This window comes from Chelonia mydas, chromosome 25, assembly GCF_015237465.2.
Source record: "Chelonia mydas isolate rCheMyd1 chromosome 25, rCheMyd1.pri.v2, whole genome shotgun sequence".
Taxonomy (NCBI): Eukaryota; Metazoa; Chordata; order Testudines; family Cheloniidae; genus Chelonia; species Chelonia mydas.
Window position 1 is genome coordinate 8,057,496 of NC_057858.1, and position 20,721 is coordinate 8,078,216.

Below are 20,721 nucleotides of genomic sequence, written 5' to 3' on the forward strand. Positions count from 1 at the left end.
CATACCCCTTCACTTTATAGCCCCTGTAATCTCCTCTTCCTCTCTGTACCCACCATTCAATACCCCATAGTCCCCTCTTCACCCAAGAAGTCCCTTCTATAACCCAGGCCCTAGAGTCCCTCACCACCGCCCGGTTCTCTATTGCCCCATCACCCCTCCTAGATCCCTTCCATGTCCACTATACTCCCCCCACCCCGCTCCTCAGGCTCCCTAGACCCCCCCATGCCCCTCTGCTCCTCCCCCCATACACCTACCCCCCCCCGCCCTGGCCCCCCTCCCCTCCATGGCCCGTACAGCCCCGAGACCCTCCACTCCCCCGACCCCCTCCCCTCACATCTCCCCAGGGTCCCACCCCTCCACTACCCCCCCCCGCCCCCATCTCCGCCCCGCGTGCCCAGACAGCGGCCCAATCCCGTTACTTCCCAGGCCCCACCCCGAGGCTCGATTGGAGGGGAGAGGTGAGTGGCAGGCCCGGGAGCCAGTGCACTGCGGGATTGCGGAGAGGGGGGCGGGACATCCTGCGGGCCGAGGGCCAGTCTCCTGCCGCCCCCACCCCCCGCCCCCACCCCCCGTTTCCCTGGCGGTGCCAGCGGCCTAGGCCTCTGCTGCGGCCTGTCGCCCCTCCCCCCGCCCCCGGAGCCCGGCCCGGCCCGGCTCGGCTCGGCTCGGCCCGGCCCGGCCCCGCCATGCCGCACAGCTTCAAGCCCGGAGACCTGGTCTTCGCCAAGATGAAGGGGTACCCGCACTGGCCGGCCCGGGTGAGACCCCCTGTCCCCGGGGGGACCCCCCCATCCCCAGCCCCGAGGGGGAGCCCCCAGCTCCGGGGGGACCCCCCCATCCTCAGTCCGGGGGGGAGCCCCCACCCCCGGGGGGGACCCCCCCATCCTCAGTCCTGGGGAGCCCCCACCCCCGGGGGGGACCCCCCCATCCCCAGCCCCGGGGGGGACCCCCAGCCCTGGGGGAGCCCTGGCGGGACCCCCCCAACCCCAGCCACGGGGGGGGAGCCCTAAGTGCCTCTCCTGAGGGCTCCTCCACCCGCAGGGGACCCCCTTCCCTTCCCTATGGAAGACCTTTAGCTCAGCCCATCCCTGTATGGGGAGATCCTTGGCGGGGAACCCCTAGTCCAGTCTGTGGTCTGGGCCTATTCTGCATCGGGGAGTGGGGTGCGGGGTGGGGATTGTGGGGAGCAGGGCATGCGGAGGTAGAGGCGATGGGGCTCGGGGGCAGCGGGGCAATGTGTCGTGGGGTGCAGAGAAGGAGAGCCAGAGAGGAGGAGATTATGGTCATTGAGGAGGTGGAGTGCCAGGGGGCAAAGTGATAGATTGTGGGGTGCAGGGGTTGGTACTGGGGAGGTGAGGTGCAGGGGGTAGTGCATCATGGGATGCAAGGGTGGGTGTTAAGGGGAGGTGGGGGTATAAGGAAAGATGCGGGGGTGGGTTTTGGGGGAGATGGGTGCAGAGGGGCAAGGTGATGGATTGTGAGGTTCAGGGGGTTGTGAAGGAAAGGGATATGGTAGTCAGTTATTTTTGTCAAGGTCCAAATTTCTTGGTCAAGGTCCCGACTCCAGAGAAAATAATTTTAAAAAATAGCAATAATGATGATAAATAAATAAAAAGATTTCGGGGTCTGTTCAGAAGCGTCTGGCGGTCTGGATTTGGCCTGCAGTCTGCCTTTTGACTGGCCCTGGTCTGCAGCAGGAGCAGGGAGGTTCCTAGAGACACGGCATCCAGAGCGGGGGTGCTGGATCACAGGAGGTGGGGGTTGTCATGGGCAGGTGGGAGTTACTGGTCTGTTGTTGAGGGTCAGGTGATGGTATTAAGAGCTGCAGTGTGATGAGGTTGTAGGGTGACAGCGCTGTGTAGCAACAATGCTTGGAAGGGGTATGGATGAGACACAGAGGGTGATGACATCTGGTGGGGATGGAGTTAAGTGATGGTTCCTGGAGGGGATGGGGGTATATTGGGTGTTGATGATCAGGAAGGGTCATCGTGTGTGGGGAACACATCTGGATGAGAATGCCTTGGGTAGTGGTCCTGAAAAGTAAAGATGATTGGAAGCTGAGGGCAGGGTAGGGTCACCACAGTGTGAGGGGGCGTAGTGGCAAGAGGCAACAGGCTGCAAATGCATGGGATTGGGATATGGTGGATACCTGAGGATGGTTGTGGATGTTGGAGCGGGGAAGACAATGCATGATGTAGAATGCACCACAGGATTCTCTAGTATATCTATCCTAATTTGCCTATGCACTATTTGTACTTAGCTAGTGCTATAATATGGGGCTCTAGTAGAACTTGGTCAGAATCAGGAGGATGCTCGCGTTGCTGGAGTCCCAGTCTGCTCTGGTTTAGCTTTCTCCCTCCCCTGGGGGGCCCTTTCCTGTGAAGACTTCCCCAATGTGCGAGGTCACCCACTTGGTTGTACGCTCCCACTTTTCTGTAATCACAGATCCCGTAACATTCCTGGGCTCCTGCCCAGAAGCTGTGCCCTTGGCTATGCCATGTGCAAGTGACTGACTGGAGCCAGCGGGACAGGCGGGAAGGCAGGGTTTCTGGTGCGTTAAGGGCCAATCACCTCAGGCCTGATTGCCTCCCAGCAGCCTGGGCTTTTCCTATAGCCTGTCTCCAGCCAGGAAGGACCGTTTCGGGGGCCCCTGCTGGAGCAATCTCCCTCCTTCTAAATACTTCTTCTGGGAGTCCTTCCATGTGCTCTTACTGGTAGCCAAGCAAGACACTTGTATGCCCCCCGCTCCTCCCCCCCATGCAGAGCCTATAACCTGTGCAGCATTCCCAGCCCTAAAGAGATTGAACCCAAGGCTGAGGCTAGAGCTCTTGCAGCACCGCAGCTGGAGTTGGTTCTCTGCTGTTACTTGTCTACGGATCCTGCTTGGCCATAAAAAGTACCTTAGAATTCAGTGTGCAGAAGGCTCCCTTCCTCAGTGTGTTGTTGCAGTGTGTGTGTGAAACAGCCAACCTCGGCTTTGCATCAGTTAGCTGCACCCAAATCTGCCATCTCTGACCACCTCCTGCTTTGTGCTTCGTTTCAGATTGATGACATAGCAGACGGCGCTGTGAAACCCCCGCCGAACAAGTACCCCATCTTCTTCTTTGGGACACACGAGACGTAAGCCCCACTGTCCACATGATTTCCTTGCCGTTGCCTACTTCCCGGCAACTTGGGACTGACCTCTGCTTTGTTCCCTCCCCTCCCCCCCCAGAGCCTTCTTGGGACCTAAGGACCTGTTCCCTTACGACAAGTACAAGGACAAATACGGGAAGCCAAACAAGCGAAAAGGCTTCAATGAGGGATTGTGGGAAATCCAGAACAACCCCCATGCCAGTTACAGTGCCCCTCCGGTGAGTGTGCGAGCATCACTCATTTGTGATCAGTCGTGACTAAGGGCTCTGCGCACCTCTGTGCTTTGTGCCTTCAAATAGCCTTTCCTCCTTTTCCTGCTGCCTCTCACTGTGGTATTGGAAAGCTTCCATGTCAAAAATCTCCTTTCCTGGGAGCAAAATAACTAACTCTCCTCACACTTGCTCAACTCTGTGCCTCCAGTTAGGCATCCGTAAAATTGACTTGTCCAAAACCGCAGGGGAAATCTGTATCAGAGCAAGAATTAGAACTGCAGAGTTCCTGGCTCCCATTCGTGTGCTCAGGCTGTCAGATGATGTCAGTCTCGTCATTGGCATCAGAGCACCTGAACCAAAGGCCACAGAAGTCACTAGCATGGTTCCCATTGACTTCTATGAGCTTTGGATCAGACTCCGAGAAAGCTGTTTACAGTCCAGTGTTTCAGTGTATGAGGGACACTATATGTAACCATAATTGAATGATACAATTTATTACATAGTGATCTTCCTAAAGGTATCCAGAGCTGCTTCATATATACTGGTCTGAAGAGACAAAGTAAGGCTTTAAGGTGAGATAAAGAGGAGATGGCTCAGAGGAAGACAGTTTCAGACCGAAAGGGTACCCCAAATGAACGAGCAACAACCCACTACCTAAACTGCGGCAGAGTTCGAGAGAGAGGCTATAGATTGCAGTGAACAGGCAGAAGAGATGGCTGGATACAAGGGCATAGATATAGGGTGAGATGATTCTGTAGAGAGTTTTGAGAGCAACTTAACATTGGCTACGGAGATGAGTGGGAAATCGTTGAATGTATGAGAAGCTGGGGGGATAAAGTCCTGGTGTCTGGAGCTAGAGGCTGTTCTGGACCTTCCTGAAGTTCCCAGAGCAGGGTTTTAAGAAGCCATTAAAGAGAGACCTGCAGTAGTCAAGGCAGCAATTGATTAAGGCAGAGGTAAGGATTTCCACAGAGATGGGCTCGAGGAAAAGATGAACTTTGGCATTGTAAAGGCAGAAAGAAAAATTTGGAGTCAAGAGTGACTTCAAGGTTTTTGGTCTTGGGAGAAAAGTTAAGGAGAATGCCGGGAGCATCAAGGACATAGGACAAAGAGGGCTTCTTACCCAGAGGGAAGAATTCCAGTAGTAGGAAACTGGAAGTGGCAGTCATGACAGAAATGGGAAATTGAGTCAAGGAAAATGGAGAGCTTGGTCATCGTTGCCATAGATGTGATGTGCATGCTTGAAGTGAGGCATGAGACCCCTAGGTGGGGCCTTTTGAGGTACTGCATAATAATGGAATGACAGGAAGTTGTGAAGTCTTCACTGCGGATGGTTAAAGGGACAGTCCGAGAGGTGGGATTCAAACTTGGAGAGCAGAGTGCTGATGAAATTCAACCCCTCATGTGAAACTTTCAGATGGGAAAGTATCTGCAGCTGCCCTTGGATAAGGTAGCTTGGGAAGAGGGATCTGTGATCAAAGGCTCATCAGCCCCCCCTAAGAGGAGTCGCTCACTTATGAAGGGATTGAAAGCCAGAGTGAAACGGTCGAGAATGTTACTTTCAAGGTGGTGAGAGCAGATCACCTTCTCCAGTACCCTGTGGAGAAAAGGAAGGCTGGAGTTTGGCTCACCAGTGAGGAAGAGTCAAGTGGGCTTGTCAGAGGGGCCATATGATAGCAGCACCTTCAGCACAGCACGGTGAAGGTGGGATCATGAGGGCAGACTGCAGCACTAGTTGACCCCAGAGATGAAAGGGGGTCCCTTGGGGAGTTGTCTTTGTTCATAAATGATCTAGATGGGATTGCCGTAGAACAGGGTTATGGAGGGGATTTTAGGGCGTTTGGCTGAGAGGAGCTTAGAGGGGCTGTGGAACAGTGGTTCTCAACCAGGGGTACGTGTACCCTTGGGGGTGCTCCGAGGTCTTCTAGGGGTCCATCAACTCATCTCGAGATTTGCCTAGTTTTACAACAGGCTACATAAAAAGCACTAGCGAAATCAGTACAAACTAAACTTTCACAGACAACGATTTGTTCATATTGGTCTGTATACTATCCACTGAAATGTAAGTCAGCCATTTTTCAGTAATAGTGGCAGTGACACTTCTGTATTGTTGTCTGATTTTGTCAGCAAGTCATTTTGAAGTGAGGTGAAATTTGGGGGTACGCAAGACACATCAGACTCCTGAAAGGGGTACAGTAGTCTGGAAAGCAGGAGAGCCGCTGCTGTAGAAGCAGTTTCATTGAAAGGTCAACATGACACTGTCCCTTATCATGGATATCATCGCTGTCTAGCTTGCTGTCAGCAGGGGAGTTATCACAGCACTCTGACGGCAGCTGGTCATGTGGCAATGTCTCAGCTCAATCCTCCTCTCCATCGTGCTTAGCTCTCTTATTCCCTGCTTCCTTGCTGTGCTGACATGCATCGGGAGACCCGCTATTGATCAGTAACCCCTGACGTTTCCATTTCTTTGCTCTTTCAGCCAGCGAGCTCCTCAGACAGCGAGGTTCCCGAGAACGACCCAGTGGCAGGAAGCGATGGAGGAGAGGAGGAAGAAGAATCGGCTGCCATGGCAGTTGCTGCTGCTGCTGCAGCGGCCATGGAGAAGCTAGACAGCGATGAGGAGTCCGACAAGGGGAGCGACCACAGTGGGCTGAAACGAAAAGCGCTAGCTATGAAAGTAAGTTTGCCCCATTGCGATCTGTGTGGGGTATCGCCTAGCTAGGAATAGGAAGATGATTACATTTATATAATGGATTTACACTTGGCCCACGCAGCACTTTAGAAATTGTACCTAGGGCGGTCGCATCACCCACCACTTAGCTGCTGCGATCCACTCCAGAGGTAGCTGCATTTATCTTGGGGCAGCTGCATGGCACAGCAGGGTGTTTTTAGGATGAACGTGAAAACAGGTTCTCCTGTTGATATTCTAGAGGGAAATCAGAGAAAATCCCAAGTTCAAAGGTAGCCAAGACACCAGGATTAACCCACCAACTGACATAACTGGCTCCGTTTACACATACATGCACTGGTATCGATCAGAAGACCCTGTCACAGTGTATAGACGGTGCATGGGATCAGGCATGGGTTCTGTGTACCTGTAGGCTGCATGCTGGCTGTTGTTCTGAGTTTATTATAGAAAACAGTAAGGAGAGTGGTGGTTAAAGCCCTGCTCCACTGGGTTTTGTTTGATCCTGTGGGCAGAGAGGGCAGCAGTGAGGAATATACCAGCTTGCAGCAGCTGTTACATTGATGTTTCTCTGATTTCAGATGCCAGTGGCTAAACGACCCAGGAAATCCTCCAGCGACCTCGACCAGGGCAGTGTGTCTCCCTCAGAAGAGGAGAACTCGGAAAGTTCTTCTGAGTCAGAGAAAAATAGTGACCAGGTGAGCAAGTAGTTTACAGAGTCCCCCGTGCTGCAGTGGTTTGGATGGGGTGGGCAGGTTCTGATTAACTAACGGGATCCTGGAGAGAATATAGGACGAGGCGCGCTCTGCGTATGCCCTCTCTCTTGCACTGTGCAGGACCGCACTTGCCAGCTAAATGGGCCACAGGAAGCACGGGGGATAGAATTTGGAATAGTCTGCTATATACATATACTCACGCACATGCCTTTGCCTCCCCTGCTGGCTTAGTGCAGTCGCCAATTCCTTCCATGAGCCCTGAGTCCAGCCCAGGGCTTGGGCATCTCTGATGGTGACAGCAGGCAGCATAGGTTGGCATGGTGTATGGAACGCCACCCTAGTCTTCAAGGCCTGTCTTCATGCCACTTGGTGCCGACTGGCTGGGCACCCGTGTGCCATTCTTTCTCCCACTGTTCTCCAGCTTTGTGAAAAGTCATGTCTTGCTGGGTCTCTGCTCTTTCTAAGGTGCCCAATGCATGTTTGCCAGGACATTATAAATATCTGTTCCTTGTCCCAATTAAGACTGGACAGCTTGTTTGTTCTTGGGTTGACAAGTCCCTGTGCTTTGGGGCAGCACCTGTGGTCTGCGGAGATCAAAATCAAGGGCTGTTGGATAATGAAGAGGGGAAGGCGTTTGAGTTGGACGGGCTGACCTGGGGCTATTCTTTACCCCCCTGATGCCACCCTAGGGTATATCCGGAAGGTGCCCTCACTTCTCGCTGTCAGGGTCTGGGCATGGGGGTTACTGCTGAGAGTAGTGGGGTGAAGCTCCCGCAGCCAAAGTGAGGCCTTTCCTAATTCGAGTATGTCCATCCCTTCCCAGGACTTTACTCCAGAGAAGAAGCCAGTGGCCAGAGCTCCCAGGAGGGTGTCTGCAGGCGGAAGGAAGAAAAAGGTAAGGGGCCCTTGAAGTGAGCAGCCCTGCCCCATTGGTAGGTCATTCTCCCTGCGCTGCTGCCCCTTGGCACCGAGAGCTTGGCTTTGCCAGTAGGCATCCAGCACAGATTGTGGCTAGCCAGTCAAACAGACCCCTTCTACCTGGCCGGAGGTGGAAAGGAAATACAAACACACAGGGCAGCTGGGAAGAATGGAAGAGACTAAATTTCTGATTCTACGTTGCCCACAGTGTAGGAATGAAGCGGGGAGGTGAGGCAGGAGGATTAGGAGGGGTGAGCAGGAATAACAGGCTTCCTGCATGTGGATTTGATGAGTTGGGTGAGCATAGGTTTTAGTGGTGTCTTCTGGCCTTGTGATCATCTATTCTGACCTCCTGCATAACAAAGGCCTCGGTACTAAACCGACCATTTCACTACATGGTGTGTGCTGATAACAGAACTGTGTGTGTGAGGATTTGCCAGGGAATCCTCCTGCTAGCTTCCCTTAGACACTGATCCATTACCTACGGGAGTTGGAAGTAGATTTCCCCTTTCATCCCACGTATGGTTCCCATGGGAAGGCGGTACCGCTCCCCTCCTCTCGGACCCACGCACAGATCCCCCTCAACCCTCTCTCCTTTGCTCACAGAAGGTGGATTCAGGGTCCGACTCGGACTCCAAAGTGGATTCGGAAGAGGAAAACGAGACTGTGGACGTGACTAAGTCGGACTCCGACTCGGACTCCGACTCGGACGTGTCTGTGAAGAAGGTTCCGCGGGGCAGGAAGCCAGGTAGGGCTGAAGGGGAGCTATCCAGGCTTCTTCCAGCTCTTCCCAGGCAGTTCTGGAAGGGAGCTGGGCTGGGTGGCCTCAGCAACCCACCTTTGTGTAGGAGCCTTCATTAATCCATGCCCCAATAGATGGACTGAAACCAGGCCCTCCTGCCCCCTGGACTGGGTTACCCTTCCTTCACGCACGCTGCATATGGCTGTTGGAGGGGGTCGAGAGGAGACTGAGTCCTGCTGTGCTGAACCCCTGATCCCTTGTGTCTTGTAGCTGAGAAGCCACCCCCAAAGCCTCGCGGCAGGAAACCAAAGCCTGAGAGAGCTCCGACCAGCTCCAGCAGTGACAGGTGAGAGCCGAGGCCCTGGTGAGGGGCACCGGGGCCTGGCTGGGATGCCTGCTCTGGTATTCAGATGTTTTAATCTCTTTTGGCCCAGCAGCAGAGGAGTGCGGCCTGGGGCTTGAGTTGCTGGCCCCAGGCTCTGCGTGGGATTAGCTTCTCAAAGGTGCTAGCCAAGGCATCACACTGGTGTCCAGTCTGTTGTCGGCTGGGGTGGGGGATCTTTCGTGTTGGCGCAGGGGAGTCCCGACTCGATGAGCAGAGTTTGGCTAGTGAGTATGATTCTTGACTCTGCCACCGACTTCCTAGTCGTCTGGTCTCTCTCTGGCTCAGTTTCCCCATCTGTGAAAACAGGGATAAAATTACAAACCTCAGTCCCAGGGGTGTTCCAAGGACAAATGCATGAATAAATGGGAGGCGCTCGGGCACCACGGAGAGGGAGAGCTCTCGCCTGAGCTCTTTAGTGCAGGGACTGTCAAGTACAAAACATTTGTCCAGCACCCTGCACGCCGGGGCCTCGAGGCGCTGCCATGATTTAAATGTTTAATAATAACGGGGCCCATGTCAGTGCCTAGATAGCTAGCAAGGAGGGGCAGTAGCCTTGGTTGCCACCAGAGGGGATGTCTCATGTGAGTCGCATGGCAATCGCTGCCAGACATTCACCACTCTGTGCAGCCCTTCTGACTATGGGCTAGTCTGTACTAGAAAAGGTTTCCCAGGGTACCTCTAGGAGCATCGCTACATTGGCAAAGTCCCTTAGTGCAGACTCAGTGTATATGGCAAAGAGGAGCTTTTGCTGGTGTAGCTTGTACTGGTTCCCCAAGCAAAATAAGCTATCCTGGCAGAAGCTGGTCTAAGCACATCTACACCAGGGCTTTAAGAAATCACACCCCTACTTGACATTGCAAACCAGCCAACGCTTAGACCTGGTCTATCGTCAAGGGGGAAGTGAAGGGGCTGGAACTGACGGGCTTAGTTATTCAGAAGGGCCCCGTGTGGAGCGTAGGGAGGAGAGGGTCCAGGGTCCAGAGGGATTTGACCCATACATACCAATTGCAGCCCAAACCGAGGCTGAAAGTGTGGATCTCGGCTGGCTCACCGTTTTGCGGGACAGGAATCCCACCCCTGCAGCTGGTGCTAATTGGGCTCCCATCAGCAACCTGGGTAGAGGGACCAGGGATTGCATAGGTCCTGGAGACTGAACTCCTAATGCAGAGATCCCTCCAGATCAGGGCTCAGGCACTGGCTGGGCGCTGAGAGGGAAGCATGCACCACTGGGGGTAACCAGAGGCCTTCAGTCTCCAGGGCTGTCAGGCTGGCCTCTCTTGCCAGCTCTCCTTTCATTCAGAAAAGGGGCACATCCTGGGAGCGGGTGAGGGCAGTGAGTGATGGTAACTGTGTGCAGCTGCTTGGTGGTCTCAGGCCTCTGCAGGGCAAGGGCATGTCCAGTGGCCCATGCCCCATGGTACACTGAAAATCTTACGTTGCAAAAAGTTGGTGTACCAGGGAGCAAGGCTGGTGCTTCTCCCCAGTGTATGGGAGGCACAAAGCTCCAAGGCACCTACAGGACTCTGTGGAAGCCGGGGTGGAGGGTGCACGAGCCCCGTCTCTGCAGGGACTTTTCTGGTCCCCGTGATCCATCCCACTCTGTCCCCTACAGTGACAGCGACAGCGACGTGGACCGCATCAGCGAATGGAAGAGGCGTGACGAGGAGCGCCGCCGGGAGCTGGAGGAGAAGAGGAAGAGGGAACAGGAGGAAGAGATCCGCAGGCTCCGGGAGCAAGAGAAAGAGGAGAAGGAAAAGAAGAAGGAGAAGGCGGAGAAGGGGGAGGAGGCGCACTCAGAAAGTGACAGCAGCATGGATGACGAGGTGGCCAGGAAAGGCAAGAAGAACCGAGGCAAGGACCAGTTGTCATCGGACTCTGACTTGGAGCTGGAGAAAGAGGTGAGCACGTGGGACCGGAGGGACCCGGGCCTCCAGGTCGCCCATTCGCAGCCAGTGATCGCATGGGAAGTGAGTTTGGGGGCATCGCTGAACCCTTCCTGTGATTGGCACTAAATCTTTGCTAGCCTCAGAGAGGCCGAGGAGGCGGCGTGCCCCTCTCACCCCTGAGATGGTTCTCTCCCAGATCGCGGGGCGTTGGGAAGAGTCGGGGTCAGGGAAGCTCACCCTGCTGCAGCCCATGTGAAATCACTCCTGCACTGCTCATGAAACTCTCAGGCCAGACCCAGAAGGAACCTGCCCCGCTGATGCCTTGCCCAGGGTAGCTGAGGGCTGTCACGGCAGCTCCAGTCAGCATGGCTTGCTTGGATGAGCAGCTTAGCCAGGGAATAAACTGCCAGAGTCATGAGAGGTGGGCGGGACGGAGCCACCTTGATTTAGTTTTGTTAACAAACTCTTCCGCAGAGGCTCGTAGGTGAGATGTTGAACCAGGCTCTAGCTGCTTGCTGTCACGGAGGATCCCATGGCACCCTTTGGCGGGTGAAGCCGTTAGGTCAGCCCTGAATCCTGGCTTCATTCTAAAGAAGGCACATATATTCTGCCTCACTAAGCTTTGTTGGGAGTTTCAACTGGGTGCTGGATACTTCTTCACTTCCTGTCCTAGCCTGTTGTGTAGCATTGCTGGAAGCTGTGTAACAGCTTTCACGTTCCACCCCAGAGCTGGCTGCATTTCGTTGGTCGAAGTGATCTCTGTGCATCAGTTTGTGGAGGGCTTCAGGAATTTGGATTGGGAAAACTCTCTAAATGTGGTTCCTTTGCTGGATTTGGACCAGCCAGAGCAGTTCCTGAGTATAGCCCGCGCAGGGTACAGGTGTGGCAGGAAATGGAGCAGGGCTTTGGAGCAGCAGTTACACTGGCACTCAACTGGAATTTCTGCAAGAATTCTGCCTGCTTGGCTCGTGAGGGCAGGAGAGCTGCCGTAAGCTGCCATTGACTTTGCCATGGCATTTCATGCCAGCCTAGGGTGGATGCTCTTATGTCTATGACTTCAGTTAAAGAGCCAGGCAAGGTCCCGGAGAGAGGCCTCTTCCCTTAAGACAGCAGTGACCTCCTCTGGTACCAGCTTGATGGCCCGGGAGACTGGAGTGCTGGCCCTTGGCCATGGCCAGCAGTGCCTACGTTGCCCCTCCACCCCACCAGAGTGCCTCGTCTCCAACCTTGGGGTAAAAGGGGATCACAGTCTGCACAGCCCATTCAGTCCTTGGTCTCTGCACTGAGGCTAGTTAGTGCTGTCATAGTGGTGAGGGGGTGTATGTGACATGGACCTTTGGTTGCTGGGAGGGGACAGAGACCTATCAAACTCATTTCACACAAGACAGCTGCTGTATGGGTCACTAAACTTCTGGTCACTGCTGCCCCAGCCTAGATGTGAACTGCTGAGCTCAAGGTGGAAATCTCCATAACCCATCTCCCTAAGCCAGTTTTCTGAGCTGTCCAGGGGGATAGGAGAGTCTGAAATGAGCAAATCTCCTTTCTTCTCTCCACTCCATCTCCACTGCCAGAGAGAGAAGCTGTAAAAGCAGTGTTGTCTCACGGCTGGAACTGGGGACTTTGTGGTTCCCAGCTCTGCCACTGACTCACTGAGTAGTCGTGGGGAAAGTCACATCACATCTCTGTGCCTCAGTTTCTCCAGCTGGAAAACGTGTGTCTCGGGGAACTGTGATGTCTAATATTAGCAAAGAGCTTTGCGATCCTCTGGTAAAAGGCACTACAGTATACATGTGCAAAGGGCAGTGCTTGGATGCCATGCCAATGGAGTCTGTATAAGTACTATGATTGAAACCATCCCTCTGGGTATCAGAGCAGCACGTGGCCGTATTCTTGGCAGGGGGACAGCGTTCTGATAGGTCAGAGCCCAGTTCTAGGGGTGCTGCGGAAGGCTGGGAGACCCGAAGCCAATCTAATTCAGTTGTCAGCTCTTTGGGGCAGAAACTTCCATGTAATTGTGCTAGGCACTGCACATGCCAACGGGCACTAGCTCTTGGCATCCCCACGACACAGATAACGCGCGCCGGGGGGGGCTGGAATAGGACATCACCATCCTCTCCCCTCCTGCGGCGAGGAGGGGCCTGCCACAGCTCTCAGCGTCTGCATTGTTCTCTTGTTGAAGGTAAAGAAGCCGCTGAAGAAGCAGCAGCCCTCCGAGTTGTCAAGGAAACCGAATCTAAAGGAGAAGAGGGGCCGATCGGAGGAGAAACCTCGCAACAAGTCAGCATCTTTCTGCCACGCTCTCAATTCCTCCTGGCCCCTTCCCCCGGAGGCATAGTTGCTGGGGGGTGGGGGGCGCGGGGGAAAGGGGGAAGCTCTTCTTGTGCCCCCCCAGTGGGCGGGGGGAAGGTTCCCCTCCTGGAGCCCATGGCAGAGCTGTGCTGGGATTCTGGGCAGCTTTCCAGGGCGGTGGCGAGGTTCTTCTCCCATCCCGGGTTTCTGACGGCGTTAAGAAGGGAAGGGAGCGCTGCTGGAGCAAATCTTTAAGGCACCTCTGATCCCTCGCCAATGTCATGTGCCTTTAACCGAGCCCGCCTCAGCTGGATGGTCCAAGCAGCCTGCAGGGCCGGTACCGTGTAGGGGAGTGACAGGGTCACAGGCCTCTCTAAGCAAGGGAACATCTCTTGGCGCCTGCTGTCGTTACTGGGACTGCTTCCTTCTCCGCTCCCAGGGAGAGGGGGCTGCAAGGAGTCAAGAACCCCTGATAGAGCCCTTAGGAGCCTGTTCCCCAGGAGAGGGGGGGCCTGTGATTTCCAGGCCTGAAATAGGAATGACTCTGGTCCAGCATGGGAGTGGGAGTCAAGACCCTGGGTTCTACCCCTGCCTCTGCCACTCACCTGCTGTGTGACTTGGGCAAATCACTTTGGGACACAGCAGAAGTGGCCTGTAGGCTTTCGATCCCTGGAGCCCGATTCTTCAGGGGTTCGGCGTACCCCCAGCTCCCACTGACTTCCACAGGAGCCAAGGGCGCTCAGGACACGTCTAAGAATGTGGGCCTTAGTCCCTCCTGTGCCTCGGGTTTCCTGTTTGTCAAATGAGGACAATGGCTCTCGCCCGCCTCGGTGATGTGCTTTGAGATCCAAGGCTGCAAGCATGGTGGAAGTGCTCAGCAGCAGCGTTCTTTCTGCCCAGAGAGCTGGTGCCGCCCTTCCCCTTATTTAATGCACCCGGAGTACGCCAAGCCCTACAGCAGGAGGTGCCAGGGCCATGGGTGCTGCCATGTAAACCCGATGGGTAAAACTCTGCCAGGAAGGCAGGGCGTCCCCCTGCCCTCCCCAGTGAGAAGTGTAAGACTGTCGTCCTCCCCTGTAAGCCAGGGCAGTGGGTGCGACTCCTAACTGGGGTATTTCTAACTTGCAGAGGTGCTGATGAGCAGCTTCTTACTCTTGTTTCCTTAACCCGCTGCAGACCCTTAAGAGTGGAACGAGGCCGGAGAAAGTCTGACGTGATCCCAGAGAGGAGGATGGAGAAAAAGAAGGGTGAGAGAGTAGGTTACTTCTGGGGAGCGGGGTGGGACTCTTTTGCTCAGTTATCCTGACCTAGGGCATGGGGTGTGGAAAGTGTCTCCCCGAAAGAGGTCCAGTGTGTTACTCTGATTTGGCTCTTCAGTGCAGAGCTGTTGGGGGCCCTCCTTGCTGGCTGTAGGAGGTTTCTTTGGAAGGTGAACAAAGGGGTTCAAGCAACGTGCCCAGCTCAGGATAACCAAGCAACGATGGTTCTGATGTTAGCCCATTCGCGATCCTTCTGGCTTCTGGGGAGACTCTATGCATATTGCCTATTCCCAGGAGGCCAGGGGTCATATCGAATCAGAGCTGAAGGCCCTGGATGCCCAGCGCACGTTCTCTGTGCTTTCAAACACTCACTGTCCTGCTGGAGTCCAGCAGTCTAAAGATGAGTTAAAACCAACCAAGAGGGGGCTAATGCCTTGGCCTCTTTATTTTACATGATCTTAGAGCCCACAATTGAAGAGAAACTTCAGAAACTTCACAGCGAGATCAAGTTTGCCCTGAAAGTTGATAATCCGGTGAGTACCGATGGGTGGGAGGGGGCTGGGGTGGGGATCAAGGTCTAGTCCTTCATCTGAGAGTGCTCCCTCCTGCTTGGGTGTCCCTGGACTATCAGCAACTGGGGTCTGTTCCTCCCTGCTCCTTGTGTCACTGATGCCTGGGCAAAGTGAGTGTCAAACTTTCCCTGATTAGAACCCTCCGTTCCTGTTGGAGCACTGTACGCCCACTGCACAAGCATCTGTGACCACGGACGATGCGAGGACCAGACCCTGTTGTCTTTGGGCATTTGTCAGCTTTTAATAGTCAGTGGATTGCTGAATGATCTTGTAGACTTGAGGCCTCCAGGATCTGCTTCCACTCTTAGCTTTGTGGTGTACTCTCTGGCTTTCATGCTATTTGGGGGTGCCCAGCCTTAAATGTTGACATCTGTGGGAGGTTCCCTGGTCCGCCTCTTCCTCCTTATAACCTCCATCTGAGCCAGCTCCAAGATCTGTTAGCACGTTCTTCATGCTGCATATTAACCGTAGTGTCCTATTATTGTCTGAGATCTCTGCTGCCTGGGGATGGACTCATTGATCAGATTGGTCTCTTCCATGTCGAACTCCTACAGTCCTATGTGATACATTTGATTCCGCACTGTTTTAAAGGAGCAATACTCAGCTTTGCCACTAGATGGTGCCAAAGGTGATTTTTATTTCTCCCTGGGCTCTCCTTACCTGTCTCTGAGAATTCCCGCTTCGCTGCCAGTGTCCCAGCTGCTGAACAGCTGTGCTCTCTGCTGGTCGGCAGCTTCGCTACAGTGCCTACCTGATGTGGATCCATGCCGGATTTTGGGCTGGGGGGCAGTAGCGGCACAGCTGAAGGTGGGGATGGGTTGCCTCGCGGGCGTCAGCTCCTGGTGAGGCTAGGTTGCCTCGTTTAGGAGAAAGATCAGGGTCTCGGGAGAGGGACAAAGATGAGTCTGTGTGGCAAGTGCCGTAGACTTTGGATCTAAGTCTAAGAGGTTCTTCAGCCTCTTTATCAGTGTCTCTGCTCCCCAGCCTCCCGAGGAGAGGGAGAGATCCTGGGGTTGCCCTGCTGCATGAAGCCTGAGAGGGGATGGCATAATCCACTAAGTACCTTCACAGAGCGCTCCTTGAGTCCCTGCCACTTCCTCTGCCTGGTGGAGATAAATCTCTGATCTCCTCTCTCCACCTGCAGGATATCAAGAGGTGTCTGAGTGCGCTGGAAGAGCTGGGAACCCTGCAGGTCACCTCTCACATCCTCCAGAAACACACTGATGTGGTGGCTACACTGAAAAAGGTACGACGGAGGTGGGCTAAGGGAGGCGTGTGTGGGGATGAGAGCACCTTTCTCTGGAGCAGGGGGCCAGTCTGTGGCCAGTGCTGCCTCACGGTGTGTATGTGACAGATCCGCCGCTACAAAGCTAACAAGGACGTGATGGAGAAGGCTGCCGAGGTTTACACCCGCCTGAAGTCGCGCGTCCTGGGGCCAAAGATCGAGGTGAACCAGAAAGCCAACAAAACTGGGATGGAGAAAGACAAGGGAGACGTGGAGAAGGGCCAGGAGAAGGTGCCGGGAGGGGAGGCCCAGAACGAGAAAGGAGAGGAGGAGACGAATGCCGGTAACTATCATTCAGTGTGCTGGGAGGGTCCCAAGCTGCCTGGGCACACAGCAGACCTGGGGTGCCCTGCGGTGAGCGCTGGGGATCTTCTTTAGTGATGGCTGCTCTGAGTCAAACACACAGACTGAAAGCAAAAGATGCTCCAGTGACTCATCCCGCCTCCCCCGGGAGAGACTGGTGAAGCGGGGTCACTGTCTACCCATGCCTTACAGGGGATTTCCTAGTGCAGCGGTTCTCCTGGGAGGGCACAGAGGGCAGCAAGATCCTCCCTCATGGCTCTCCAGACTGGGCTCATTGGGGTGGGAGCTGGGAGACAGGCAGGCTCCTGGAGGGTCACTGTCTGACGAAGCTCGACACAGCATGGAAATGCTGGAGACGCTTGTCCTAGCAGCTGTAGCGATGCAGGTATTTGCAAGAGACCTGCCGGAAGAAGGGGCAGGTTAATTGTTTGCCTCCAGTTTCCCACTGCTGCAGGGTACACCCCAGACGCCCATGGTGCCACCGTTTGGTTCAGGGCTGTGCGGAGCATAGTTTACCTCCAAGAGCTGCATGTAAACCTAAGGGAAGTGCCCTTCTGGCTAATTACAGCCCGGCCGTCAGAGCCCAGTGGCCCCCCACTCATGCCTAATGCACAAATTAAATGCAAGATTCAAACCAGTGGGGAGCAAATGGGGGTAGCTTCACCTTTAGGTGGCCGCTTCAAATCTTCCCCAGGTGGATAGCGACCAAAATCTGTTGGTGTCTATAGAGACCCCATCTGAGACCAGGGACCCACTGGGCTGCTCACTGTATAAGCACAAAGCAAGCAATTCCCTGCCCTGAAGAGCTGACAATCCGATCATCATCTGGTGGCTGTGGGTGCCCCGTTGTGGTGGCCCTTGGCCATGTTCCAGAATCCACCCCCGTAACTGGGGCAGCGGGCTCAGCAGAGGGTAAGGACTGAACAGGTCCCAGAGCTGGACCGATCTCTTCCCCTCTTAGCGGTGCTGTATCCAGAGCGTTGGTGGGATGGCGCTGAGCTTTTCCCTGCTGCTGCTGTGCTGCGGACAAATGGAGAATTTTAGTCTCCAGGGCTGTGGAGCTGCCATCTTGGCTAGATCACGAGGGAGAGAGAGAGACACTCAGGAGGCAGGATGGCCTAACGATTAGATTAGCAGCCTGCGACTCAATTCCTTGCTCTGCCTCAGTCTTCCCCTGTGACCTTGAGCAAGTCATTTAGCCCCTTCTCCCTCCATACAGTGGGATAATAGCTCTTCCCTGCCTCACAGCTCCCTAAATACATTAAAGACTGCAAGGCGCTCAGATCCTCCCCTGACGGGGGCCAGGTAAGTACCAAAGAGAGCGGGAAAGAGAAAGCAACAGCTGCCATTGCTTCCAACAGGGAGCCAAGCCTACGAATGCGTGCGTCCATCTCCTACTGTCCTCTCCCCCCGCTTTGTTCCCACTGTAGATCTGTCAGCCCCCGTAAATGGCGAATCCATGTCCCAGAAAGGGGAGAGCATGGAGGATAAGGAGCGAGACAAAGCGCAGGGATCTGGCGACGGAGAGCGAGAGGCATCCCCAGAAGACACACATGAGTGAGCACCCGCTTCTGGCTTGGGGAGACTCGGTGGCAGGGGACCAGGGCCCTTCCTGGTTCATCTCGTACCTGCTGAGGGGTGGGAGGCCGCAGATCGACAGGGCCCCTGGGGCCAAGGAGGCTGTGGGACCCGGTGATGCGTTTCTGCGTGGTCCTCCAGAGCAGAAACCTTTTACAAAGCGTGTCAAGGCCAAAGTCGCTGGGTTTCCTAGCACCGAAGGAGTGAGATGGGAAATCCCAAGCCTTAGTTCTAGGCTTCCGCAGGGTTGTTCCCCCTCTGTATGTGATCAGGTGTTTCTGCAGACCCTCAGCCCCAAACAGTGGAGCTTCCCCCAGCCACTGAGTGCAAACCCTGCCAACCCGCGTGGCACGACATCCTCCAGCCATCCTTGTGGGCAAGTGCATGTTAGCAGAGAGGCACCTGCCTGGGGGCGATTGCTCTCTTCTCGGGTCCATGGGCTGGCGGCGCCATGCCTGGGGCTAGGAAAATCTGTGTTATGGAGAGGAGGGGCAGTATACTCACTGGGATGTCCCATAACTGTACTGTTGGGGGTTGAGGGGGGTGTTGCTCGGATACCATGGGGAGGGTGGAGAGGAGTGTGGATGGTTGGGAAGGGAGGGAGGGATAGAAGGGTGTGTAGCGGGGAGAGTGGATGGCTAGAGGCGTGTGGCTGGGCAGGGAAGGGATACTTAGAGGGGTATTAATGAGGAGGGAAGGAGGATACAGTAGCCCCAGGCACCTGCCTTCCTGCTTTGCCCCCCCCGTGAGTGACAGTCGCTTCCCAGCTGGGAACTGAGGCTACTCGGTGACTTTCCTGTGCTCTCCCTGGCAGTGCGCAAGACTATCCCGAGATCAAAAGGCCCAGTATGGACAGGGAGAGGGTCCGCCTGGAGTCGGAATCCGTGGACGAGGAGGAGGACAGCTGAGGCCGTGGATCTCGCGCGGAGGAGAACACTCGCAGGGTCTCTGCACTGAAGGCAGTGAAGGAGACCGGCTCTGCCTTGCCCCCATGTTTCAGAGTTACTTCACTAAGTCGCACCGTAGATGATGCATAGGTCTTGTTCCCCTGCCCCTCCTGCTCCTGTGAAAGGAAAGAACTTCTGGGGAGGCTCTGTGCTGTATGTTTGTATTTGTCTCCTTGGGGTTTTTTTGTCCCCCCCCTCCCCCCCCCCCCAAATTCTTGTGATTTAAACCAACATGAACTGAATATAAAGGGTTTTTTAATGAAAAATAACACTTATTCGTCTATTTTGTTGAGCCCCTGATGATGGCCGTAACTCTAGGGTGAGAAGGGACGTCCTTTGTGTTTCCTTTTGAAGTGCGGTTAGACTCGGGAATGTGACTGTAAAAATAACGCCCAAGGGCTCCCACGTTTCATCACCCTGGAGCACCAGATCCAGCCTGGCCCGTTTTGCAAGCCAGAGACGATGGGGTGGTGCTGCCCGCTCTTGCGGGGATATGACAATCACCTGGATTCTTCCTATCCTCCCCGGACCTGGAGATTCTGCAGTTGGATTGCAGCTAATTCTGCATGACCCAGTTGATTCCAGCACATGGTCCCATAGCTATGCTGGTTCTTCAGGGCCAAAACTTGGTGTGGGTGAAAAGCCAGCAGCGCTGTAGCTTGGAAACGTGGTGTGCCAGCACTGAGTACAGATCCTGCTTTATTTCCAGTGACTACCGTGGTGTAACCGCACTTTGCAGGGCTCGTTTATCATGGCCTTTTAACTAGAAATCTCCAGCCGTTTAGCTCTCCTGGGTCCCTACTGCTCTGAAGCCCCAGAATCATGTGGGGACGTCCTCTCCTGCAGTCCCCAGAACACTTAAAGCCAGAGGCTGTATCATTCCACCAGCGAAGTGAAGTCTGAGGATGGAGCATTGCATTGTCATGCTTCTTTGAGGGATGTCCGTAGTATGGGGGGCTGCCACTGGCTGCTTTTATTTAAAATCCACTTGAAAAAGACAGATGCTTATAAATAACGATAGCCTGAGGGCTTCATCTCGTCAGCAGGAGTAGGAGAAATCTTTAGGGTTTGATGTGTTTCGGAAGGATCTCAAGCTTTTGTATATGTAAAATAAAGACTTGTCCATCTGAAAAGGAAGATGAGTGTTCTGACTATGTCTCCTTTTGCACTGCAGGCAGCAGAATTGCAGAACAATGCAGCACTTAACAGGCCACTAGGGTAGCTGGTTCCAAACCAAACCCGCCAGCCTCCAGAAGCTGCCGCTGAACTCTCAGGTTTTATATTCCTCGCTGGTGCTCCACACTGTAAACTTTTAGAAACAGACTCTAGATAAACCAACGTGGCTCTTCGTACCCACTAAATTTATACACTGGCTGCAGCCAGCAACGGGGCCTTCTTTACGGACCACTGTTTGCAGAGTGCGTTCTTCACAAACCCAGTAGATAGGGAGCAGAGCTCGATGGTTTGGATTATGGGTATCCCTACCGGCTTCACCAAAGAGCCAGGGCCCTATCCTGCCGGATGCTGCTCAGACTAAGGCTTTGTCTACGCTGGCACTTCGTCGGCAAAATTTTGGTCGTTCAGGGGTGTTAAACAAACAAACAAACACACAAAAAAAAAAACCCTCAACCCCCCACATCCACCGCCCTCCGAATGACAAAAGTTTTACTGATGGAAAAGCCCCGGTGTGAACCGTGCTATTTCAGCAGGAGCGCTCTCCTGCCGACAGAGCCGCGGCTGCTTGTGGAGGGCGGAAGTTTTTTTGTCGGCAGGAGAGCGCTCTTCTGTGTTCAAAGCCTTGTAGTGTA

General features: G+C 54.5%; 1 protein-coding gene across 1 annotated transcript; it reads left to right on the forward strand.

The window, feature by feature from the left end:
• Positions 1 to 535: 535 nt before the first annotated feature.
• Positions 536 to 19,896, forward strand: HDGFL2 (HDGF like 2). The gene is made up of 16 exons (XM_037885771.2): positions 536 to 758; positions 3,044 to 3,120; positions 3,215 to 3,353; positions 5,827 to 6,024; positions 6,615 to 6,731; positions 7,573 to 7,644; positions 8,274 to 8,415; positions 8,680 to 8,755; positions 10,407 to 10,692; positions 12,860 to 12,957; positions 14,146 to 14,216; positions 14,691 to 14,761; positions 15,945 to 16,046; positions 16,155 to 16,368; positions 17,819 to 17,945; positions 18,781 to 19,896. Exons 1-16 carry the CDS (start codon positions 687 to 689, stop codon positions 18,872 to 18,874), a joined length of 1,956 nt encoding a protein of 651 aa, XP_037741699.1. The 5' UTR covers positions 536 to 686; the 3' UTR covers positions 18,875 to 19,896.
• The last annotated feature ends 825 nt before the right edge of the window (positions 19,897 to 20,721 follow it).

Bases quoted from the DNA above. Each gene is read 5' to 3' on its own strand.
- HDGFL2 (XM_037885771.2), top strand. From the start codon at position 687: ATGCCGCACAGCTTCAAGCCCGGAGACCTGGTCTTCGCCAAGATGAAG. The intron at 3,354-5,826 runs GTGAGTGTGCGA...TTGCTCTTTCAG, and splicing joins CCAGTTACAGTGCCCCTCCG to CCAGCGAGCTCCTCAGACAG. The intron at 14,762-15,944 runs GTGAGTACCGAT...CTCCACCTGCAG, and splicing joins CCCTGAAAGTTGATAATCCG to GATATCAAGAGGTGTCTGAG.